Raw genomic sequence first — 26537 nt, forward strand, 5'->3', positions numbered from 1 at the left:
GTTGATAAAGGTAACTATATAGATGTAATGCACTTTGATTTGGTACTACACTAATTATTAAAAACTAGTTTTCTTTAAAAAACCCACCAACAAACCAAGCCAAACAGTAAGGGTGATTAACCATTGGAACAAACTACCCAGGGACATGATAGATTTGCTGTCTCTTGAAATCTTCAAATCAAGACAGGATGTCTTTTTGGTAGATATGCTTTAATTATACACAAGTTATGGGGCAAATACTAGGGTAACTGAATGAAGTACTATGGCCTATGTTATACAGTCAGACTAGAAGATGATCTAACTGGGACAGATTTTCAAAGCTATTTGGGTGCCCTAGGATACAGATGGGCAACTGGTGGGATTTTCAGGGCATTTAGGCAGGGCAGCTGGACTCCACTCCCCAGTGGCAAGAAGCCCCGGTTGGCTTCCCCCACACTCCCGGCCGGGAACAGGGAGGCAAGAAGCCCCAGGTGGCTTCCCCCACTCCCAGCAGGGAATAGGGAACCAAGGTGTAGGCCTGAGATTTGACTCACCCCATACTAAACCAGCCTTGGGTGAAACTCAGGGATTTCACCACTAAAATTAAGGAAAAAATGCTCTACTATTGCTAAGATGCCCCCATTTCAGGAATGCCCCTAACAAGAATTAACACACCAAGGGTTGTAAAGTAGACACCCCCAGGAGCTGGGAAGTTTAGGGAGGAAACAAAGACCCCAAGAATTGGTAAAATAGATAATTTACACTGACCATCTACACAAACAAAGTTACAATTTGGGCATAAGAAATAAAATGTAAAAAGAGTTGAGCGGGGAAGAGAAAGGTGTCAGTGCGTGATTGGTTAAATGTTGTTACCTAGGGGTACTGAATAATGTGATAGGTAAAACCAGCTACCTCCTTTAACTTCACTAAACTTATGTACTGCAACAACAACAAAAATGCTCTTTGGGAACCATCTCCAGACTGGAATTTAACATCAAGCTGAAAGACTGACCACTGCACAACTGTGATGTGCAGAGGCATTGCTGGAACCCCCAGACGAGAGGCCACCTGGCCATCAGGTGAATTTTGTCTGTATATTGGGAGTGGTGAGCATAAGAATACATATGCCAAGCAAATCTCTGTGTGTGTTGCGAATAAATAGATGTTTAGAGCACAGCTACGTAAAGCTCTCACTGGGAAAAGATTCTGGAGACCCGTAAAGCCCTGAGGGAAAGGGCAAGTACTTAAATTGACCAGGTTTCTTCCTGAGCCCATGGGTAAGGATAGGTGCCTTACACCCTGAGCCCTCGGAAGGGAAAGGGTGGGGGTGACTAAATTGATTGGGTTACTCTTTGAGCCCTGGGTAGGGTACAGGTGGGGTGCCCTAGGTGTTTTTTTTTTTTTGTGGGAACAAGGCGGGGGGAATGATAGCCCACTGAGACAGCAAAAAACAAACGAACCCCACACCTCATTAATTTTGAATTCTAGTGTACTTTTTTCAGTAGCTGAAAAACAGAAGGATGTGCCATAATTTAAGATGCACTCTTTAAGAGAAAAATAATGCTCACTTGGAAGCATTTCTAAATGGGAAACTCATTATTGTAATTGAGCTATTCATGATTATGAAAAAATAACTCCACAGAATAATTCCTTACCCAAGGAAAGTTGAGTGTCCTACCTGTCACTTTGGAATACAATGCTCTCTACAATAGTAAGAAGCAGCCTACCTCCACACATGCTTATTCTTTAAGATCAATTTATAATGGAGTGTTAAAGAACTAACTGATCTGAAAATGAAATTCTGAGATGAGATTCTTAAAGTACTCTTTATTAATATCCTCAAAAGTTGTAGAAACAACTTTGTGTAATATGAAGGCACAGGAAGACAATTTTGATAAAATATTCCAATTAAACAGTAACTTGCAGTACAAAAGACAATTTTAATGCACATACAAACCCCAAATGTCTCATTCAAAAATATTTCACCAAGAGTTCATCAATATTAATGGGCAATGACTAAAAATATAAACTGTCATTGTACAATAAATATCTGATAGGTGCAAATTGAACAAAATTTATTGCTTTCCACGTAAGTGTTTTCCCTGTAGTTTTTTTTTTTTTTAAATTCTAGATTCCTTTCCGAATCAGCTTTCTCAATATATTTCAGAGGGAACTATAACCCTTAAACCAAATCTAACCAGGGACATTTGGTAGTTACAAGACTACCTCAAGTACTAATCAGAGCTGGCAGTGTTTTCTGTTACCCTTTAATAATCACACACAACTCAATCAGATAATGTGCTGGGTGTTTAAAAATCAACATCACTGATATGACAAGGCTTGCGTGGCAGCTAGTGTTATTTAATGTCAATTTTTCAATGTATTTTCTGCTAATAAGTGTATTTTGACAAAAAAAGTAGTGTAAAGCCGATTTAAAGACTCGTATCTGAAGGGAAAGAGGTTGCAGCACAGCTGGTAAAACAGCAAAAAACAAAACAAAACAAAACAAAAAAACCAAAACAGCAAATAGGAAAATAAAAGGTGCAAGATATTAGCTTCTGAAAACAAAATTAAGACAAGTGAGTTGCAGTAAAGTATGACTACATATGCAAAATGGATCCAATGTGAAAATCCAGAGCTGTGCAAAACAGTCATTAGTACACTCATCTAACAAATCTGAGAGAACTTTTGCATCTTTATATAGCGGTACTTCCCCCACCACCGCACTCACCTGCTTTGAGAAAAAAAAAGAACCAAATCAGTGTTGAATTACAATTTGCTTTTTTCTTTCACTCTGCTCCTACAGCAAAACTTTGGTCTAGCAGCAATTTCCATCTGTCTTTGCAGTAGTATTTAATAGCCATGCTGACTTTGTCATGAATGGTCGTGCATACCCAGCTCATTCCAAATTGTTTAATACCATGATTTTGGTTAATTTACAACTGTTACTTTTTTCCTTTGTATATTTGCTTAGGAGTAGAATTTTATGACACTTCAGGTAAATGGAACACTACAGTAGCTATTGTATAAATGAAATAAAAAAAATCTTCCAAGAAAGTACCATTTGGATAGTGATTGATATTTTATGCAAATTCTTATTTATAGGAGCAATCTCAGGTTTACACTAGCCATTAAAGGGACCATTTTTACTGCAATTCAAATAGTAAAACTTATTTCAAAGCAAGGTCTGTAGCACGAACGTGGCATAGTCAGTTTAACGACTAAACCGATGGATAAACATTCAGTAAATTTCATTACATTGTGAATTCAGCAGATTTGTGAATGATACAGAACAAATGCTAACCTGCTAGGCATTTTCTTCAAATTTAAATTTGAATTTTCCTCAAGCACTAACTAGTAGCTTAAAGTTTCTCAAAAAAAGAGTAACTAAGGATGCACTGAAATTTAAATTTCCATAATGGATTAGCATTACTACAGTACATAATTCAGCTTTAAAACTAGTGTAGGGACTGATACACAACCATTTTCTTTGGTTTATGCTTGACTACACTGGACTAGTGATCTTATTTTTACACCTACCCTCAATTCCTACTGCTTTTTACTATATACTCCCCCACAAGTTAAAAATGACTGTTTGCTCATACAAACAATTCCCTGTTGAATGGCTATGTGTACATACTTGCATGGAAGGCTGAAATTTTGTACAGTAACTACATCATCAAGTGATACCTGCAACAGCAGAACTACAAAAATCACATATGAACGTATTATGGTTCATACAGGACAGCTGAGTCTGCTTTATGTCTATATCCTTTTTAAAAATGTAATACACACAGTAAGATACAGTGGTAAGAACTTAGATTAGACAGTAACCATGGGAATCCTGCACTCATAGTAATAATATACTGCACAGTATTAAATAAAACTTGTTAAATTTGAAACAATGCAACAGACACCTAGATTTACCTGCATGTATGTAAATACCACTTCAGTAAGGTGTTTGAACACAAAAATGAGACAACGACATCAGGAAAAAAGCCTTTAAAACAGGCCATCAGTCTAACTTGACTTTCCAAGTAAAAGCATCAGCTAGCTTCACAAAACTGTGATACTAATGCAGTTTTATGTAAAGTACCCTTTGACAGACAAGCTGTCAATTAAGCTATCACAGTCTTATCTCATCTGACCCACCCAGGCAATCAGGGAGAACAGTCAATAGTAGCTCAAGTTTTAATTAGATAAGTACCATGTCTGTTTACAGAGGAACATCCTCTAAACACCATAATATTTTATGGCATTTATATAATTGATCAGATAGTTTAATTTTTTTTAAAAATGTTTCTTTTGAATATGTGAGTTCAAAACCTCATTTTTCCATGTGTCTTTGTGATAGTGTTTTAGCCAGTGTTACAAAAAGGAGATTAATTCACCGTGGACTACCTCACATTATTACTTAATTGTGCAAGGTATTCACGTAGTTCTTTTGCAGCTTGGAATCTACCATATCGTTTCTTTGGGTTGGCACACTCATCCAGCAAGGCCTCAAGTCGGCCATCTTTGGCAATTTCAGCTGGAGGGTCATGAAGTAGTCCTCCGGAAGTGCCACGCCAGGTGGCATGTCTTGATAAAAGGTTCTGACAAATAGCGTAGTAATTGTGGTCCACAGTGGCACGAGCACAAAGAATCTCTTTCGAGAAGGACAAGCAAGCTTCTTTATCACAGTCATCAAACTTGCTCTCATACCATACATCCCAGTTTTCAGGTTTATCTGTAAAACAAAAATGGCAAAATATCGTGGGTGAGATGGAAGGAAAACAATACATTTAATACAAAATACGTCTAAAGGCTTAGTCTGCAGGAAACCGGTAAGTAGAGCCAGGTGCAAAAAAAAAAAAAAAAAAAAAAAAAAAAAATCACGAAAGTTTATTTGCCAAAAAGAACCTAGTTTCAGTAGACCTAAAATCATTCACATATGACCAAACTAAAGAATTGAAATGTCAAAACAAAACACTGTTTTCACCCCCAACTCAAAATTTTTAATTTCTGTTTTGGGTATTTTAACAAAAGCAGAGGACTCGATTCACAAAACAGCACGAAGAGAAGTGAGCTGGTGGTGCCCTCCTTATAACTTTTAGCTCAGTGCTTAGGATACTGATCTGAAATGTGGGAAATCCATGTTCACTTCCCCTTCTGCTGACGTGCAGAAGAGATCTGAACTTGCTCTCTCACATTACAGGAGAGTGCCTTAGCCACTGGGCTATGGAATATTTGGGTATGGGCCTCACTCTCTCTTCTTGAAGCTGTTCTACTTCTCAAAAATAATTAAAGTCAAAGTCCAGTGATGATTTATAGCCTCGTGGTTAAGGCACCCACTAAGGATGTGGGAGATCCAAGTTCAAGTCCCTGCATGAGGTCATACAATTATTCAAGCCATTGTCCCTCACAACTTTCCTAGTTATTTGCTGTTAGGATATAGATATTCAGGCCTGTCTGCAAAGGCCTATACTTTAAGAATTTAGGTGTATTCTTATCACTTGGCTAGTTCTAGAAGTATAAAAGAAAGAATCAAAATCACTGTCTGCTGGTGTAAGGCCTTCTCTTACTGTGACAGTCTGAGGCCCTGTTCTTAGGCTAAGGCCTTTGGCTAAGCAGCAGAGGCAGCCATAAGCTGGGAAGCGAACGGTCACATCCTCACATTCCAAACTAGTCACATTGAAATAAGGTGCTATTGGGCTGTTAGGCACTATCAGGACAGGATTGTATTCCTATCACCTCCAGAGAAAGGGAAGTGCCTAGAAAATGTAAAAGGAAACTTAGTTTGATAGCATCCTGTCTGGCAAGAACTCACTTATCAATAGCTGGGATGTGAAATCCTCACTTCTGTATTGTCTTGTCATTATAGTTCCCACTTTGCTATTATTTGTCTGTATAATCTCTGTCTGGTTCTGTGATTGTTCCTGTCTGCTGTACAATTAATTTTGCTGGGTGTAAACTAAGTAAGGTGGTGGGATATAATTGGTTACATAATCATGTTACAATATGTTAGGATTGGTTAGTTAAATTTCAGGAAAATGATTGGTTAAGGTATAGCTAAGCAGAACTCAAGTTTTACTATATAATCTGTAGTCAATGAGGAAGTGAGTGGGCGTGGGTGGGAGGGGGAGATGGGAACAGGGAATGGGGGTGCGGAAATTGGAATCATGTTTTGCTAACGGGGGAAATGGGACGAGGGAATGGGGGTAAGGAAATTGGAATAATGTTTGGCTAAGGGCAGGAATGGGAACAGGGACACAGGTGTAAGGCTCTGTGGTGTCAGAGCTGGGAAGGAGGATACTAAGGAAGGAAACTGGAATCATGCTTGCTGGAAGTTCACCCCAATAAACATCGAATTGTTTGCACCTTTGAACTTCGGGTATTGTTGCTCTCTGTTCATGCGAGAAGGACCAGGGAAGTAAGTGGATGAAGGAATAAGCCCCCTAACATCTGCTGGCTAAATTTTTGTGAGGAAACCTTTTGTGCACATAAAATTTTAAGCTATAACCCGCATTTCAAGAGTCCTTAGACATCTCAGTGTTTCTACAAGTTGAGCTCTAAGTGGAATTTATAAAGTAACAATATCTTAAGGATCATTAGAAATGCTAAAAGGCATCAAGCAGTGAACAGCAGGATGTTATAATTACTCTACAGAGTCTAGTTTCCCATAAAAAAGACAAAACAAAAACACACTGATGGCTTTCTCCCCCAAGTACTATATTTTAACTATATAGATCCTTTAGAACTTCATTGGAAACCAAAAATATTGTAGCTATAAAAGGGTGCTTAAGTATAAATTTTATGTTGTGGCTAAGCCTTGATTTCATCCCCTATAAATCATTTATATCTGAAGAAAAAAGTGACCTGAATGCCCCTCCCTAGATAGATGTTAAGTTAGCCCTAAGGAGAAAAAAAAAATTCTCCTTTTTTTTTAAAAAAAAGAGAGTGTGACGGCCAGAAAATCATCTAGAGTTTGTGTGTAGGGTGAATCAAGTGATAAACAGTAAACAAATAGGTGAAATCAAACCTTCCACACTTTGCTCAGGTATACATAACAGAACTCCTGACAAGTGTTGCAACAGTATCCTGGCAACCTTCCTTCTCTAGAGACTTCTGTCTAACAGAAAGTTTGCCTCTGACAAAAATAATTACCTTGATTACAAATGGGAAATAGCTGCCTTGAGCAATTCAGCAGGATACAGCAGCTCCCTCAGAGTTTCCTGGAAGAACTTATATTCCAGCTTCTCCCTAGAAGCTACATACTATTGCCTGGTTTGAGACAATTCCTCTTATTAGTGGGGAAATCAACTGTGTGTGTCCCCTTTTGGAGCCCTTAAGCACCTGTATTGCCTGATGTACACAGAAGACAAACCAGTGTTATTGGAAAGCAGTCTCTGGGCTAATAATTAGTTTACAGTTGTGATGCACTTACAATGTGTTGCTCTCACAGCAAGCTACTAAAGGCCAAGGGATGACTGTGATAAAAACACTGAAATAATTATGCAATGAAAGGTAGACTCAAGAGATAAGAAAAAACAGAATCTGAAAAAAGTTGATTCAAACTTAGCTAATTAAATTACCTCATATTTGAGAGGTGAACGGAAAAATAAGACTAGACACTCATATACTAAGGTAATTGGATCGTGGGGACCTACAAATAAATACTTAAATAGATTATGGACCCCACGTATGGATTTGCTATGAAAGCAACCGAAAAGACTAATTGGGCCAGTCTTAAAATGTAGATACTTACAGTCACCTCAGGATAATAATACATAAGCTTCTTCACTGACCCAATTTTCCAAAAAGGAAAACTAGACATTTTATTAACAAGGTGAGACACGAAGTTTGCAATAGCATTTTAAAAATATTTCCCAACACCTAGACATTACCTGGGCTTGGGGGCGGGGAGGAAGAAAGGGGAAATCTGGGTGCACGTCTGAGTTTGTGGAGTCAGTACTGAAACTGTGGGCTATCCAACATATTAAAAGGATTTATTGGCATCCCCTGCTGAGATCTGATCTAAATACATTATGAGAAATATGGACTAGTGAGTGTTATTAAAAAAATATTGCTTTGTATTGAAAAACTGCACAGGAGTGAAAAATACAGTCTAGAATTTAATTCAATGATATTAATTGTATTTGCAAAGTTTGAATAATCCACACATCCGAGGCAAACAGGAGTCATTTGGGCTACTGCCATGAACTCCTGTAGAATTTAAGTTTTCATTTTAAAGGTTTCCAGTCCTTAGACTTGTAAAATTAACCTATTCAGTTGAAGAAATTATAAACCAATATAATGCTATCAAAGTCTACAGCCTGACTATTCAAGGCCTCTGTTGCTACCTTGAGTTTCTGCAGCTTGCAAAAAGGACAATTTTTCACTGGTGCTATTCAGAACTCTGCACCAGAGAGTGTTACTGAAGAAATTCTGGTCAATTTTTCTTGGCTGCTGCTTTGTTAAGTTCTGTGCTCAGCAGAGGTAGTGACGGACACTATTTATGGAAAATGAGGGCCCAAAGACAAAGTCTGGAACAAGGGTAGAACAGACATCCTGTCTCTCCTAGCAGCCAGGAGATTGGGGAGGGGAATAGCAGTGGCTTCTATCCTCACCCATCCTGAGCCTCTAGGCTGCTGCAAGCCAGAGGAACCAAGAAATTGAAACAGAACATTCCTGCTTCATTATAGCTATTAGAGAGTTATTGGAGGGAAAGGATATCAAGTTAGATACCTATTAGCTGGAGGCTGTTATAGGTCAAGGGATAGATGGAATCCCAGCACTATCCCTTCACTCGGTAGCTGGGGGATAGAGTCAGTTTGCTTCACCCCGAGCGTCACCAAGAATAGCACAGAAGTAACCCCAATTCAGATATTTTACATTATGTATAAATAAAATGGGAGAAGCTTAGCTGAATCAAGTAAAGAACCCAACATAAAGGGGAAAAAGCACATGACTTGAGACAGAAGGAAAAGAGTTTGAAACAGAAAAAATACCATTATAGGGAAAAGGTGGAGTGAAGCCACTTTGAACCATTTAAAAAAAAAAAAAAATAAAGACTGCAACAACTACTTTTAAGCATGATTAGCAGACATCAAGTAATTTTGCCCCCTCTCCCCCAGCTTTGTGTATTTGTAAAACAGGAATACCAGCAATATAGAATTCAGGTGATTCTTACATATACCTGAGCACCTGTCAATTTTGATTTCTACAAGTATGTGAAAGTTCTATAGTTCTGTTATAGATCAATTACTATACTATTTGTAGAATTAAAAGTCCCTGTTTCAGAAATTCACAGCATTCATATTCTTTTAAGACAAATTGTAAAAGATGAAGCAGGACGGACATGAGAGGAAGAACAACTTACTCTGTTTGATTAACCTTTTGTCTGCCACCAGAACATTTTCTGCATCTACAATGATAACCTTTCCATCTCTAGGACCAACTGCAAAGTTGTCAAAGCTGACATCAAGGAGGTAGAGTGCAAATTCAAAGTCATTGTTTGTCAGTTGTTCTGCTATTTCCATTAATTGCCAGGCCAAGTCCACTCGTTTTTCCCATGGTGCATTGAAGTAACTCCACAATTCTTCTCCAACATAGTTGACAGCCACCATTCTTCCACATGCTCCCAGGTACTTTGCAAATGGCCAGCCCTCATCAGATGGAAAACTCTGCATATGAACAGATTTTGTTGTTAATACTGAGTAAATAGAGAACACCAGTATATTTTAACAGATTTAACTCTCAGGGAATTACAGACCACAGCACTCACTGAGGATAAGCACATTCCAATTAAATTTTAATAGTTCTGAAAGAATAGTTGCAAGTGCGACTATACCTCTAGCACTGCTATCATAACGACGTCACCAGAGAGCGATAAAAACCATCAGTTTCCTTGAATGGAACTATTATGCATCAGCAGCTAAGGCTGCATTGCATTACTGATTTCAGTTTAACAGGAACTTTAAACCTTTCTCTTGTAAAAGTCTCTTTGAAATCCAGCACAGCACAGCCACCACCAGCACTCAGTTCAGGGGAGGAGGAGGTGTACCAGTCAATGAGATAGTTCTCTGAGCTGTAAGACATCTGTAGTTCAAATTCCAATGCAATTCACTACCCTTCTTAAACGGTTAAAACCATGAATCCCAACCTAAAAGGCATTCAGGGAGGATCTGCTGCATACTCCTCCCTGCCCACCCTCATTTTAAGTAAGTTATCAGAGAGTTCACACAGTCATTTCAGGCAGAGAACCTGGGCCTCTAACATGACAAACCCCAATTTTATCCACTGCATCAAGATGCCTTTCAGAGTGACACAAAACAGTCTGCTTAGTCTATCTCTAACCACTATAAAACACATTCAGAGTTAGGGATGGTGATCAGGAACCCTGGATTTTAATATAATCTACTACAAAGGTTTCCCCCTAGGAAAGTGCATGCCAAGTCCTTCTTCAGCAGCTGGCCATACAAGGGTCTAGCAATTACTTTAGCAGCTCAAAAAGCAAAGGTCTAAACTACAGCTCTGTAGGTGATCAGGTTGAAACTCTGCTGTTGACCTATATATTCATATATGGAAGACCTCAAAATAATTATATATATATTTTTAACTTAACTATGGGATGAAATCACCAAAATTCACATTTCAGTCATCAGTAACAAATTTTGCCTGTATAACCCATTAGTCAGAGTATGTGTTATGCACCTCCCATGTCGAAACCACAGAGGATGAAAGTCTGATAGGCTCTTGAGGTGAGAGCTGGCTCTTTAATACAAGCTGTAAAGAGTGATGCCTTTAGCTCTGGAGGTCACTGGTTGTCCTTAGCATTGGCCAAGATGGCAGCTGTCACACTCATAGGTATCTACATTGTCATAGTTGAAAGCTGAGAGATATGCTTCATGCTGGCAGGGACAGAGCACCCCGAGGAAGGGGAAACAATAGGTAGACCTGCTAGTGTAATGCACACATAAAACTAGTTGCTACAGCTTGTCCTGGTTGTATCCAGAGTTCCAAGAGAAGCTACACAGTGTTTCATTCAGGAAGCAAGTGATAACAGACTTCTTTAGACGTTCCCTCCAGTTAACAGTTTAGGTCATCAGTACTAAACATGAAGAGTTGCTTTTAGCTCAGTTACTTCCAGTAACTTTAAAATTGGGATAAAGTTTTAGGCTATGGCTACACTACAGAGCTTACAGTGGCGCAGGTACAGTAACTCCTCGCTTAACATTTTAGTTATGTTCCTGAAAAATGCTACTGTAAGCAAAACCATATTAAGCAAATCAATTTCCCCATAAAAACTAATGTAAATGGGGTTGGGGAGGTTAGGTTCGAGGGAAAAAAAATTTCACCAGCCAAAAGACTTTTTTTTTTTTATACACACACACACTCAGAGTACAAGTTTTAAACAAGCAATTTAATACTGTACACAGCAATGATTGTGAAGCTTGGTTGAGGTGGTGAAGTCAGAGGTTGGAATATTTCCCAGGGAATGCCTTACAGCTAAATGATGAACTAGCACTCGGCTGAACCCTCAAGGGTTAACACACTGTTGTTAATGTAGCCTCACACTCTACAAAAGAGCACGAATGGCGGGAGGAGAGGGAGGAGACACAGCACGGCAGAGAGAGACCGAGACACACCGTGTGTGTGCGCGCGCGCTAACCCCACTCTAAGTACATTGCCTTTTTAAGTAGATCAGCAAGTTGAGACAGCAGCTGCTGCCAGCAAGTTCCCTCCATCCTGAGCCCTGTCATGCCCCTCCCACTCCACTCTGTGGAGATAAGGTACAGGAGCAGGGGGAGGGAAAAACCCTGACATTGGCACCCCCCCACACACACAGCAAGCAAGAGGCTCCCAGGAGCAGCTCACAGCAGTGGGGGTGCGGGGGGAACGGGACGGGAGGGGGACGGGGACGACACAGCTGAACTGCCAGGCAATTGATAGCCTGCTGGGCAGCTGCTGCACAGGGAACTTAGGGGACCTAATAGGGGGGCTGCTGGCCCACCCTAGTTCCAAGCCCCCACCAGCTGGCTCCAACGGGCTGCTCTTCCTGCAAGCAGTGGACAAAGCAAGCAGCTGCCAAATGACATTATAAGGGAGCATTGCACAACTTTAAAGGAGCACGTTCTCTAATTGATCAACAACAAAACAATGTTAACCTGGCCAACGTTAAGTGAGAAGCTACTGTAAGCCAATGGGAGACAGCTCTCCCATCAACTATGTCTACACCACCACTTATGTCGACAAAATGTATGTCTGTTGGGGGTGTGAATAAGCCACCCCCTGAGAGACGTACATTACACGGACCTAAGCACCAGTGTGGACAGCGCTATGTGGGCAAGAGTGCTTAGGTTGGTGCAATTTATATTGCTCAGGGAGTGGCTTATTCACACCCAATAGTGACATAACTTATACCAACAAGCTGCAGCATGTACATAGCCTTTTTGAAGCACATCAGAACCTTTCTTTCCCTTAAGGATAGTCAACACAGTCAGAAGCAACTTCAGCAACAGTTTCTGCCTGTAATTCCAAAGCAGGAGGAACACTGTTTATCTACTTAACTCCATGAAAACAATATAAAAAAAACCTAGGAAATTATCAAATAAAGATGAGGTTTAGTGACACAGTTGCACCAGGACACACGCCATCCACCTAATACCTGAAAAGCATGGAAATATTAAATTAAGAGGAAAGACTTGGGCATTCTTTTCAGCTTCATATGGTTATCAGTAGCATTGCAGGCACGCACATACTCACTCCATAAGGCTTTCACTTCCACCTCCAAATGCATGCCAAAAAGTAGGTATGTTCCCTAAATTAACTGAACTTGAATATGGAATACGAGAGAGATGTTGATATCAAAGCATGAGGTCACCGTTCAAGTTTCATGTTTTGAGTGCAAGTTTGATGCAGCAAGGATATATATTCCTTTTTGGTATCTGTTAGAGAGGGAAGCCTTATGGAGTATTATAGTCAATATGTACATGGAAAGGAACACACAACGTCACTATTTCCATGTTTTTAGGGTTCTGGGTGGATGGGGTGCATCCTGATGCAACCAAAACTGTCAATAAATAGTTTTTGTTTACTATGCTTAAGGATTTTTAGATCTTTATGGAGACTCTAATCTTGACTCCATTAAGACTAAGTGCCATATTATTAATATCAATATTTAAAATTACCATAGTGCCAGAAGCCCTAGTCATGGACCACTTAAACGGGGATTCAAACTTTACTTGTGGCACCTTAGAGACTAACCAATTTATTTGAGCATAAGCTTTCGTGAGCTACAGCTCACTTCATCGGATGCATACTGTGGGAAGTGTGGAAGATCTTTTTATACACACGAAGTATGAAAAAATACCTCCCCCCACCCCACTCTCCTGCTGGTAATAGCTTATCTAAAGTGATCACTCTCCTTACAATATGTATGAAAATCAAGGTGGGCCATTTCCAGCACAAATCCAGGGTTTAACAAGAACATCTGGGGGGGGGGGGGGAGAGGAGGGGAGGAAAAAACAAGGGGAAATAGGTTACCTTGCATAATCCCAGTCTCTATTCAAGCCTATGTTAATTATATCCAATTTGCAAATGAATTCCAATTCAGCAGTCTCTCGCTGGAGTCTGGATTTGAAGTTTTTTTGTTGTAATATCACAACTTTCATGTCTGTAATCGCGTGACCAGAGAGATTGAAGTGTTCTCCGACTGGTTTATGAATGTTATAATTCTTGACATCTGATTTGTGTCCATTTATTCTTGTACGTAGAGACTGTCCAGTTTGACCAATGTACATGGCAGATTATCAGACGCATTGTAAGGAGAGTGATCACTTTAGATAAGCTATTACCAGCAGGGGAGTGGGGTTGGGGGAGGTATTTTTTCATGCTTTGTGTATAAAAAGATCTTCTACACTTTCCACAGTATGCATCCGATGAAGTGAGCTGTAGCTCACGAAAGCTTATGCTCAAATAAATTGGTTAGTCTGTAAGGTGCCACAAGTACTCCTTTTCTTTTTGCGAATACAGACCAACATGCCTGTGACTCTGAAACGATTCAACCTTTGTTTTCTTTCTATAAAAACTACAGCATATCCTCTCCCGCCCCCCCCCCTTCAAAAAACTTACAGGACTAATTTTGAGTAGAGAATGTGGTTTTCTGTGAATTTACAAGTAAATCCATTAGTTTAAAATTAAAATTAATTAAAGCCTGGGTTCTTTAAAAAAAATTAGGATCTTCAATTTTTTCTTTGTCCTGAACAGAGCACAGACTCTTCAAACTTTCCATATAGGTTGAAATCTCTTGTGCACTGACTACATTTGACAAAATCAGATCATAATTAAGTTATCTATTGTAACCTGTGTAATAGCAGTTATATATACAGATAGGCTCAGGTAACTTTTAAGTGGTTCCATTACGAGACTGAAAGTACAGTAACAACTAGCCACCATTCTTCCTCTAAATTAGGATTCAGAGACATATCTCTATCTGAACCCCATTTCACATAGCACATGTCTCACTAATAGTCCTCCAAAACAATAATTAAAAATTAAGGGTCAGTTTCACCAGTGTGCTTCGACTGGTTTGCAATGCAAAGCAGCTGCAAATACAGATTAGCTGGCTGGGTAATCTGGCTGCTTTGGTGTACTGGTGAATTTATCCTTACAATTAAAAAAAAAATATGGTTGACACTGTGCGTGTATCTCAAACCATAGGAAATACTGCATAGTTGCATATTCTCTGGGTTTATTTATTAGGGTTCTACCTGAATTTAATAGTTAAACCTAAGGAAACTCCCAAACAAAAATCTATGTTGAAATGGAGTAAAGATTAAGAGTCTCTCTCTTTTAAAGGGTTAAAGAATAAAATCAGTTTCCTCTAATCTAGGACTACAAACACTGAAGTGTCTTAAACATAATCAGTATCGCTACACAGCATCACTTCAGGGTAAAGTTAAAGTTGTCTGCGTGTCTTAGCTGTGCATTTCCATACTGTATCATGTTTGGATTTCTTTGAAGGGTAACCACAGCTGTTAGATAGACAGGGTGGCCTACTGCAAACAGCACTGGACTAGGACTCTGGAAACTAGACTCTGCCAATGGCCTGCTGTGAGACCTTAGGCAAGTTACTTTATCTCTGTGCTTCTGTATCCTCATTTATAAAATTTGGATAGATACCTACATCCATTATAAAAAGCACTTTTGACTCTACAGATGCCACACTATAAGGGCTAGGTATTACTGTTATTTGATGACATCATTACAGGGCAAAAGTAAGGTTCTACTGGTGTTGGATCATATTAAAGAAGTTCTGTATTAAAATCACAAATGAGTTTGATTCCCCAGAGTTTAAATTCCAGGGTATTACTAATGAAGAGGTCTCTTGGTTTTTGGTACTGTTTCTCTCCCTCTATGTGTGAAACTTGCAAGCTGCTAATTGTGTTAGTACATTCTAAGACAGAGTCTGTTCTCAAAGCAATTCACAAGAGAGAGAGAGACTCAAAGCAATACTCTAACAACAGAAACAGCACCCAGAGACTCCCCGCCCTTTTGTTGTATTAACAATTGTGATTAAAATAGAGATAGAGGATGTATGTGGATGGATGCTTGGTGTGGATAATAACTGAACGATCAGGGAGGTGCCAGCCTAAGAATCCAGTGTCCATCGGCTGAAGAAGGCGTCAAGTGGAAATAACCAGAGGGACACCCGCCCCCCCTCAGAGGGCAGACTGGAATCCACCCAACAGCCTCAAGAATGGGAGAACCAAAGAACAAGATAACATCTTGGAGCCGTCAGGAATGTGCTATCTGCTGATTGATTCAGCAACAGCATGATGAAGCAATTCCCATAGACTGGCATAGGAAGAAATTCCTATAAAAAATAGACTCTAAAAAGTGAGAACTTTGGGGTCTGATTCTGCAAACCAACTTCCAGGAGCATCAGATGAGCATCTGACAAGGCCCTGCTCCCTCCTCATGTCCAGGCCACCTGGCCAGTGGCTTGGCATGAGCAACTCTAAGGCTGGTAACTATGATAACAACCTTGCAGAACGTGTGTGTGTGTATGAATGAATGTGTGAATAAATATGAGATTGAATGGAATGTTATAACTATAACTAACTGCTTACTAGGATTCTTTCTGTATTCACAGTAAATGTGGTATTTTGCCTTTTTCCCTTTAATAAGATCCTGCTGGTTTTTATTTTATTGGTATAACACTGGTGTCAAAGGGCCAGTTATACTGATTCAGGGCTCGAGAAATCCAGTCACCCATTAACTGATGGCAAGCAAATTGCTGGATTATAGGGTTTAAGTCATTAATTCCTGCAAAATTTAAGCCCTTGTAGGTTCTAGACTTATGATTGGGAAGGTAGCCTTCCTAAATGTGAAGAAAGTGTAAACCAATGCAGTGCTGTCTTCTTCATTCTACAGACATTTTAGCGTTTGTTGCTGTTCACGGTTTTGCAAAACACCAGGAAAATGAAGTTAACAAGTCCTTGGCCAATAACATTGCTGCTTTAACTCTGGATCACAGTAAACACCAAGAATCAGTCTGCTGTTGCTGCAGCAACGCGGAGCTAATTATTCACGGGACAGGCCCTGCTCCTCCTCCCACTCCACCCCAACCATGTCAAAAAAAAGTTGGGGGAGGGTTAGCGCAAGGGAGACCTCACAGCACTGCAGCTGCTGGGAGGCTCTCAAAGAGGGGAGTCAGCATCTTCTCCCTTCCAGTAGCTGTGGGGACCATAGAGCTACAAATGGACATAAAAAGAGCCAATAGCTTAGTCCTGGATCAACATATGTAAGAATCCTGGAACACCCTCACTTTCCCAGTAGCTCAGGCAACAGAAGCAGGGGGCTGGCCCTGTGCTACTTACTAAGTGGTTGCCCCTGAACCTCACTGCTAAGCCAGTCCACTGTAATCTTTTACGGTCAACATTTGGGTTGTATACACGCACATTAAATTTCTCCGGTCTCACACTAATGCATCTGGATCTGCGCTCTACTGCAGGCATTGATCTTAACCTGAATTTACTCATATTTAACAACAAACAACAAAAGACTTTACCAGTTTGTGTTCAATTCTAATTTACACAATTTAACTGATTTTAATAGATTCTCACTAAGTACAAGACATTTTATCATTGTGTAATCATTGAAAAGGTTCAAAGAGTGTTTATACTTTAGCCATGAGTTCAGCTTCATACTCAATGATTTCTAAAGAAAACAGACACAGAATTCTAATAATTTACTAATACCATATACTTACAGACGCAATACCTACTCCTATTCTAGATTCCCCTGCTTATACATCCAAGGATCACATTAGTTCCTTAGCCATAGCACCAAACTGGTCTTCATATGCTACACATACTTACTATGAGATTCAGCATGATCAGTGCCTCCTTTAAGAGATCCTAGGACTGGCTTGCTGTATTTAAAAAGTGAACCTTCCAAACATAATGTTGGTGCAACAACCACACACCATATTGTAAAACAGATATATTTATATCTTTGTGGCAACAAAAAGTTCTTCTGACAACAAAAGTAGAGGGACTCCTGCCAATGTCTGCACATGTACAAACAAGCTCTCTGCTTCTGGCTCCTTTCCAACTGGCATGTAATAGTCAAATCTACATTTCATTACCCAAATCAGTAGCACAAGAAGGGGAGATATATATTATATTGCTGAATATGACACTTTTTAGCAGTTTTAGATTCACTGTGATTTTGAAAAGAATTGTTAACTGGAGTGCCGATTTGTACTCTTTAAGCAGAGGTGTAACTTTTGGTACTTTATTACCTTTTGAAAATATTTGCATAAATAAAATCATTATGTCTGCTACAACAAGAAAAAAAATCTCACTTTGTACTGTTTTAAAAGCCAAAAAATGCATACAAATCATACAACAGAATTCCCACTGCACATGTTTAGCTGCCGTTATAAACAAAAGCTAAATAAAAATGTTGCTAAAATCTAACTACTGAACTATAAATAGCACAGTTCTGAACCAAATGCTTGAATTATTAGTATTGGGTACACCTATATAATTAAATACTTATATTTGTTTGAAGGCAAGCTTACTGTCAGATCTGCATCTAAACAAAATAGGGTTAGCATGACTCTTAAAACCTCTTCCACCCACAGCTCAAAAACAGCTACTTGGTTATAAGTGCGCAACTTTGAGACGCTTGCTAGCACACATTTTACACTCAGTCATGATAGCAGACCAAAGAAAAGCATTCAATCAACTGTTTAAGAGGTGCATTTTTAATACAGATTCACTGACAAAAATTATGATTAAGGCAATATATAGCATAAGAGAACATATTAGTATTTTTCCACCTGTAAAGAAATTCTCCCTCTATGAACGAAGACAAGGATAACAGGCAACTGACAAAAAAAAAAAGTGTGAATCAGTTAACCTGTTGGAACAACTCATTTCCACCACTCCACCTAACAATTTAGATGTTCCTAATCAGATTTCTTAATAGCAGTGGGAAACCCACTTTCAAGCACTATTTTAAAAAAGAAAAGGACTATCAAAAGAGAATATAGCATTTACCTTATTAAAAGAACACTTGTTAGTCCAGAAAAGATGTAATTACTTATTTTATGTAAATTTACCTCACCGAAGTGTAATCTACATTAATACAGTGTGGTTTTGTCCACCCCCTTCAGGAACAGAAATAAAGCACTCCATTGCAAACTTTGCCATAAGCCTATGTAGGAGGCAGCACAGTGCTGCACTGACCTAGGAGTATTTATATAATGTCGCTTGCAATGAGGCAGCTACATTTTGTAACAGTGAAATTACACCAAACACAGTGTAGAGAAGCCATATACTACAGAAACTAAGTCAGGCCACTAGAATCCAAGGGTCTTAAGGTTATCAAGAAAAGCAAATCTGTGGACATTTGCATACATGTGACCAAAGTCTCTTGCTTTTCAAGAAGATCTAATTTCATTGGCTGAAACTCAGAGCAATGAAAAACAATCCTGATCCTTATGTCTGAAAGTTATTCTTATATAAGTTAAACTCAGTGGTATATGTCTCGGGGTAAATTTATGTGCTTGAAGCTGCTGCAGAAGAAATAAATGCCAGATTTACCAGTCTACAGTGGGGGTGCGGGGGGAAATCAACCTAAGATACGCAACTTCAGCCACGAGAATAGAGTAGCTGAAGTCGATGTATCTTAGGTCGACTTACCTCGCGTCCTCACAGCGCGAGGTCGACTGACGCTGCTCCTCCGTCGACTCCACTTCCACCTCTCGCCACAGTGGAGTAAAGGAGTCGACAGCAGAGCGATCGGGGATCGATTTATCACGTCTACACTAGATGCGATAAATCGATCCCCGATACATCAATCACTACCTGCCATACCCTTCGCTTCAATGCTTGGATTCTGCCTATATAGCAGTTTAAAAATGGATAGTCTCTTGGACCACTTTACAGAGTTACTAGATGAGGGCGAAAAAGAGTGAATATATCAATGATTGGCACAAAATCAATTCCACACAAGTGTGCATGCCTGTTTAACAAAGCTTTAACCCTCAAGATAGTAGCCTTTCAAGATAATACTTTTTATAAAAAAGAAACACACTCATATTGTGACTTTTCCACAAGCCTGCCCAAATAAGATGCAACAAAGCACACTAAATCACTTGATGCAAATATGAATGAACGGCCCAAGCAGAGACTCTCCCTCAGGTTATTTGCTCTCCACTAAAATATATTTACTCCACACACCCATTTGGTAGGGGACCTAGGACAAAGTTTCATGGGTATAGTGATATGCTCCCATCCTGCAAGAAGCTCTGCAGTGTAAGCGTATGTGGATGAGATCCATACTGAGGATTCAACAGACAGCACTGATCAGCTCTAGATTGCAAGCCTGACAAATATTATCCATTATATTTCTGGAATCAATTTTCATTTGAGTTTGAAACAAGTTAGGTACCCTCTGTTCTGACTCCGTCTTATCTGGTTTTAACAGTATCATTTTAATTTATATTAAGGCGAAGACTAAACAAACAAACAAAAAAAAAGAGACCAATAGACTGACGCTAAAAACCATTAAAATAAAAAACAAGCAATCTTGGTATTTGTTCACAACAAACAAAATACAAATGAATGCCTTTAGACACTCACAGCAGCAACAATTTTTTATTTTAGGGCATGTCTACACTGACCCACTGCAGCGCATATGTTAAAGATACTCTATGCCAACAGGAGAGAACTCTCCACTTGGCATAAAAAAAAAAACCACACCCACCACTCCCACAAGCGGCATAAGCTATGTTGGTGGAAGAAGCTCTCCCAGTGACAAAGCGCTGTGCAAACTAGTGCTTATGTCAGTGTAACTTACGTTGCTCAGGGGGATGGAATACTCATACCCCTGAGCGACGTAAGTTTTGCAGACATAGGAAATATTGTAGACATAGCCTTAGTTTACCAGTCAGTTTTAGACCATAGCCGAAAACTGAGAAAGCCACAAATTTTCCAGTTAGACAACTAAAATTGTCTGCTAGCAAACAGACTAAGTCAAAATCCTTTTGCCATCCTGACTAAAGTAATCAAAAAAAGATTTGTGTGGAGGTAGAGCACAGATATTCATACAGGTAAAAAAAAGCATCCCACCAATTTTTGAAAGTGAGTTCAGTGTTTCATGTCACTATGTAGCTGTCTGTAGATAAAAGGTTGCACTAAGAAAACACCTGTCACTAAACTGTGTAGTAATAACTTGAATTGTTTTTGTTGCCACATAGAAATGAAACTCAATTTACAATCCTAGTTAGGCGCCAAAGAAATTAACATTTATATAAAAAGTATGTTAAAATAGATATCAATTTCAGCTACAAACTAGGATTTAATTTAATTTAATATATATATATATATATATATATATATATATATTATTGCAAACAGGGGCTTTTTTGTTTTAAACAAATTTTTAGTTGGAGATGTAAAAAATATTTATGAAAGTGTTATCAATACCATTTATATTTTGAGGATCTAAAATTTCTTCTTCAACCTGCCACATAAGTGGATGAAACATGCAACTTCTAACCAGGTAAACCCTTTCTTATTGTTTAAACACAGAACATATTATGGAAGAGTCACTGAAGCTTATAACACTTTTGGTACTCAGAGATGTAAAACTGTACCAAATCATATGCAGTCCTGCAATTTGTTGTACTACAAAAATTAGCATGAATTAGTGAATCAAAAATAGAGTCAGTCTATAAAAGCTTGTTTAAGATTTACTAGTAAGGATGAAGTAAAAACATGCTACTGCAAAACAAATAAAAACATTAGTATTTTTACACTAGACCTCAATAATTAAACTATGTAAGTGATGATTCCCTAACTTCTATGACTTGTACAGAAGTGTACCATGCTTAACTGAAGGGTAAAGCAGAACCTTCAAACTGGCTAACGCAAAAACTGTCAGTCAATTGTGACAGTATGCATTACATAAGCACTGCCACTTTAGGAGTAATCCATATGTCAAATAGGCTTCCAGCTAAGCTTCCAATCTCTGATAAAAAGTTTTATAATCCTCAAGTCACTAGATTTAGTAGGTTTCAGAGTAACAGCCGTGTTAGTCTGTATTCGCAAAAAGAAAAGGAGTACTTGTGGCACCTTAGAGACTAACCAATTTATTTGAGCATAAGCTTTCGTGAGCTACAGCTCACTTCATCGGATGCATCCGAAAGCTTATGCTCAAATAAACTGGTTAGTCTCTAAGGTGCCACAAGTACTCCTTTTAGATTTAGCAGATGATTAAAGTCAGCTTTTCCATTATAAATCTAAGTTCAGTGCCTAAACGTTTATATTTAGTTACAGCTATAAGTTAACGAAAAAGCACAGATCAGTAATGCACAGATCCGATACTGAAAGCATTTCCTCAACCTGAAGATAGAATATGCTTTTTGTGTATATTAAAATTAAGCAGACAGTTTTTTAGGAGATAATCCACAGAACATAATTTGGCAAAGTCTTCCTTTATACTGTCTGGCTACAAACAAACAGCTAACATTGATTACTATTGTTAATCTCTTCAAAGTTTTTATTGACAACAAGGGAATCCTCCAAGAAGAGAAAATTCTTAGAACAAATCTCCAATTCCCACTCCCACTCCTTCCTTACCCACTGCAATTGAAACAAGTACTGAATACTTTAGCTTTATAAAATAAAAACCGCCAAACCTTTCAAAACATCTGAGAGCAGTATACCTTTACTTCTTACGAAGTAAGAAGGGTCTCCTATATGCTACCGTCACAGTACAAGTTTCATGATAGAGAACGGAAATTCTTATCTATATTTTTCCCCAGTTAATATTCTTCTGATAATTGCACTTATCAAAATTGAAAAGAGTGAAGTGAAAGCTAGATGTGAAGTCTAGTTAATTCAAAAAGTTAACGTAAACACATTTGTTACGTTCCAAGTTAGTTTTCCCTTAAAATGACGTAGCTTCTTTTTTATGATTTGAAAGAGCATCCAACTTCAATAAGATCTCCAAAAGATCTAATTTTATGAACCCTCAATGCTCCTGAAACTAAAACTAGACAGAATTACTCTAACAGAATGTTTTCTGATGAAAAATGCCAATGTATGCTGAATTAAAGGCAATGTGTGCTTTTCCTGGGCAGCACATAATGTTTAATTCCTTAGACACGTAGGGACACTGTAACTTTAGTATTCCACATGGTTAAATTTGTCTTTGTAATACTGGGTAAAAACATATTAATTCAACCATCTCCATCCATCTTCTGGTCACAATTCAAAAGAGAAAATTCAGTTACAACACATTAGATATTAGTATCTAATTCACAGTAAAGGTCAAGTTGTCCTCAGTGAATAGGAACAACAGGATATAGGGAAAGATTTGTTTTCACACCATTCCATGTTCACTGGTTTCTGTCTTCACGACAGTTTCTCTCTGGAAAGTTTCTTTTAAAAGCAAAGAAAAAAAAGTTACAGAATTGTAAAAGTAATCTAAAGGACACAAGCTTTCAGATTTTAAGTAAAATCCAGGCAATAGGGAGGGGAAAAAAATCTTAGTAATCTATGCCTACCCTATTCAGTCCTGTAAAAATCCACATGACAGAGTATCCCATGATTAACAGGCCACACAACTTTATAAAATCCTCCAAGAAATCTCAAGTTACTATTTTTTAGTGTGGCTACCTATGCATAAATGTTGACATATTTCATTATTTTAAACTTGTTCTGCAAATCTGCAGTCATTTCCCAGAATTACTTCAGTTAAAATGCTGATACATTTAAGTCTAATTGCTTCAGTCTTTTAGAAAGTCACTTCACCTTTTCCAAAATTTCAAAATTTGCAAAACTCAAAATAGCTTATTTGATGGGAATGCATAAGAAAGCATTTAAAGCGGATACTAAGTGGTGTAAGTATCACATTTCTTTGTTTGCAGTGCTAATTTTCAAAACTAAGACTTACACTGAACCTGTATTTACATTTGCAAAAACATTTAGAATTAGCTTTGGTATACCACAATCTACATTCACTGCAAAAGCCATATGTTAAAAAGGGACACCAACTAAAAATAATTACTTCTGCCCAATTTTTAAAACCATTGTTACAATTTACACTATAAATTGAAAGGCCAGAGAAAAAGTTATTTAATTTTTCAGTCTATTTGCTAGAGGCTTTTGACAGCCCTTTGTCTAATGCATTTCACTATGTAGTCAGCGAGCTCCCCTCTGTGTAGGTGTTTCCTCACAGGAAAGAGGAAGGGAAAACTCATCTTAAATATAATTGTAAAATCAGAGAAATCACCAGGTGGGCTGAATGGGTGATCCAAAAAAAATAAACCATTAAAAAAGGTAACCAGATTTCAAGTTGAGGATACCTCTAAATACATTAAAATGCATGCACCTTTCTTAAATGAGCATTCTAGAAATTAATCAGGAGATTGCCTTTAACTGCCAGTAAATTTATCTCCACAGCATTGGCTATTTGACAATCAACTGGATGCTTCTTGGCCAAATATCTAGCAAAATACCAGACGTTTATTATAGTAATTCTATGATAATGTGTTTACTGTATTAAAATACAGTTACAAAATTCCTCCTTTAGGTATTAATTAGTTGAAACCAAGCACAGAAAGAGACAAAAATGGTTAAGAAAAAAAAAAGAAAAGACTGGACCAAAATTCAAGTCCAGTAACTTTCTAAGTGCATACTAAGTGCATACTTCAGCTTAATGTAAACAAGGGGCAGCAACAGTTCAGTTTAAGTAGTATTTATGCAAGACAAAACAACTAGTATCACAAACAAGAGATTATCAAATTTCCACGAATTTGCATCTAAAGTCTGATCAAAATCCAAGTTTGTCGAAACAGACTAAGTATACATTCTTGTCAGCCAAGTTGAGAAAGCACATAAAACTCTAAAACACTGGGAGGGACTCTAACAATGAGAGAGTTTATGAAAAAGGAACAGAAGTCCCAAACCATGTATACTAATCCTGATCCCAGGAAACTGATCAGCTAAAGTATTCTGACAAAAGTTTAAGGACTTCTCAAATTATTAATTTGAGATGGGCATGGGATTAAAGCCCTCTACTAACAAGACAAAGGGATAAATATACCACTACCCCCTTTTGGGTTTTGTTTTGTTTTTTTTTTTTTTGAAGGTAGACAGTGCTGCCAAGCCTGCTACCTGCAGAACAGCTGTTTCTCTTCACCCTCTCAGATGATCGCCATAGAATAGAAGAAGAAAGCTTTCCATGGGAGGCGGGGCAGTGAAAAGAGAATGAAATCTCCATGTTTCCCCACCACTAAAGAGCATTTACAAAATAAGGGGGAGGGGTGCGAAAGCGGAGACTCAGTTTTGGGGAATATTCGGGGAAAGAGCTAAATGGAAAACAAACCAAACACAATCCCTGCCCCGTGTCGCTCAACAGGGGCAGAGCAGACTCCTTCCCCGGCGTTCCAAGGTCGTTTTGGGAACGCAGCTCGCTGTTCGGGAAGAGGGTTTGGAGAAGGTGAAGCGTGGTGTTAGCGCCTGGTTCAGCAGAAGCCCCTGCCCTTGACTACGTTTCCCAGGAGGGTTTGCACCATCTGCCCTCCTCAAGCCACGCACGGCTCTGCTCTCCCGCCACAGCAAAGCAGCCACTAAAGGCGCTGCTGGCAACGTGAACACAGAGGAGAGGCGCAGACGATGCTCGGCGGGGCCAGCGCTTGGCTGGATGGGCACTTACCTGGCAGCAGGGCTGGGCAAGGGGCAGGCGGGGAAGGAGACGGCACACGCTCCTGCAGCACCAAGGAGAGCAGGGTGGCTAGGCTGGCACCGACCTTTGTCACCCGGCTGGGCCAGCGGGAGGAGATTAGCACCGCACCCACCCGCTCCCCAGGACGCTGCGCGTGGGCAAGGGAGGCTCTCGGGAGGGCAGCCAGGATGGGGCGCGGTACCTGCGCGGAGGCGGAGGGGCGTTACCTGCAGCACCAGCGGCTCCGGGTTGAAGGCCAGCGTGATGAGCAGCTGCATGCGCTCCGAGTCCTTGAGGTTGCGGAGCAGGAAGCTGCCCGAGTCCTTGGTCTCGGCGTAGCGGCGGACCAGGCGGTCGAGCAGGCGCTGCGAGGGGCAGTGCACCAGGTCCGACCAGCCCTCCACCACGTCGGGGGTGAGCAGCCGCACGTCGCCGTTGATGCTGGCGAACTCGGTGGCGTGCAGGGCCTGCAGCAGGTCGCAGCGGCCCCTGCCGGTGGCGCGGCGGCAGATCTTGGTGTCGATGTCGGCGAGCTCCTGCGCCGAGCCCAGGCGCTTGAGCACGACGCGGCGGCTGCCCTCGCGGGGCTCGCCGTAGCGCGCGAAGTAGACGTTCTTGACATTGAGGAAGTCGAGCAGGCGCAGGCGGCCCCAGCTCTCCAGCCGCAGCTGCCCGTTGAGGAACTTGCGGCACCAACTGGTGCCCCAGCAAGCCGGGCACTTATTGAGCTGCAGGAAGCGCCGCTCCGACAGCTCGTTGCGCTGCAGCGAGGCCAGCAGCGAGTGCGTGTTCAGTACCAGCGCCGCCGCCAGGCTGCCCAGCACCGCCAGCTTCACGTAGCGGTACAGCCGCCCCAACTTCAGCGACACCAGCCGCAGCATCGTCCCGGACCGGGGCCCCCCTCCCCGCCACTCCGCGCTCGCTCGCGCCGCAGCTCCGGCCCCAGCAAACTCTCCGCCGCGCGGCTCGCTCGATAAAAGGCAGCCAAGTTACTGAGGGGGACCGCAGGGGGGAGGGGGCGGTGCCGCGAGCCCGCCGGCCCGGACTTCCCCGCCCCGGGGAGGAGCCACGCCGCCACCGCCGCGCGCGCGCCTCCCGAGCACCCCCTTGCCTCCCACCTGCCCGCGGGGTGGAGCCTCGCGCGCACAGGACTCGGCCGCGGTGGGGGAGCGCGCGCACACCCTCTCCCCGGGAAGAGGCGGGGCCGGCGCGCGCGCGCGCGCGCGAGAGAGAAAGAGGTGGGCGTGGAGCCGGAGGCGGAGCCGGGCAGGTGGGGCGGGGCAGGAGTGTCGTCCCCGTCGCAAACAGAGTCGGGAGCAGCAGCC

At 40.4% G+C, this 26537-nt stretch overlaps 1 protein-coding gene across 2 annotated transcripts; it reads right to left on the reverse strand.

The window, feature by feature from the left end:
• Nucleotides 1-1888: 1888 nt before the first annotated feature.
• DIPK2A (divergent protein kinase domain 2A) lies at nt 1889-26477 on the reverse strand. 2 transcript variants are annotated; one of them, XM_084640064.1, is made up of 3 exons: nt 25440-26477; nt 9341-9644; nt 1889-4708 (listed from the first exon to the last, which is right to left on the reverse strand). In XM_084640064.1, the coding sequence occupies exons 1-3, from the start codon at nt 26091-26093 to the stop codon at nt 4377-4379; spliced, it is 1290 nt and encodes a 429-aa protein (XP_084496190.1). In that variant the 5' UTR covers nt 26094-26477; the 3' UTR covers nt 1889-4376. The 2 variants fall into 2 exon arrangements, with proteins under 2 accessions (XP_084496190.1, XP_084496191.1); XM_084640065.1 differs by lacking the exon at nt 25440-26477 and adding an exon at nt 24874-25017.
• Nucleotides 26478-26537: the final 60 nt, after the last annotated feature.

This window comes from Lepidochelys olivacea (assembly GCF_965140295.1).
Source record: "Lepidochelys olivacea isolate rLepOli2 genome assembly, chromosome: 9".
Taxonomy (NCBI): domain Eukaryota; kingdom Metazoa; phylum Chordata; order Testudines; family Cheloniidae; genus Lepidochelys; species Lepidochelys olivacea.

Excerpts from the sequence above, each read along its gene's own strand:
- DIPK2A (XM_084640064.1), bottom strand. The coding sequence starts at position 26,093 with ATGCTGCGGCTGGTGTCGCTGAAGTTGGGGCGGCTGTACCGCTACGTG. Across the intron at positions 9,645-25,439 it reads CGGAGCCGCTGGTGCTGCAG|AGTTTTCCATCTGATGAGGG; the intron begins GTAACGCCCCTC and ends GTTCATATGCAG. Across the intron at positions 4,709-9,340 it reads CAAAAGGTTAATCAAACAGA|ATAAACCTGAAAACTGGGAT; the intron begins GTAAGTTGTTCT and ends TTTGTTTTACAG.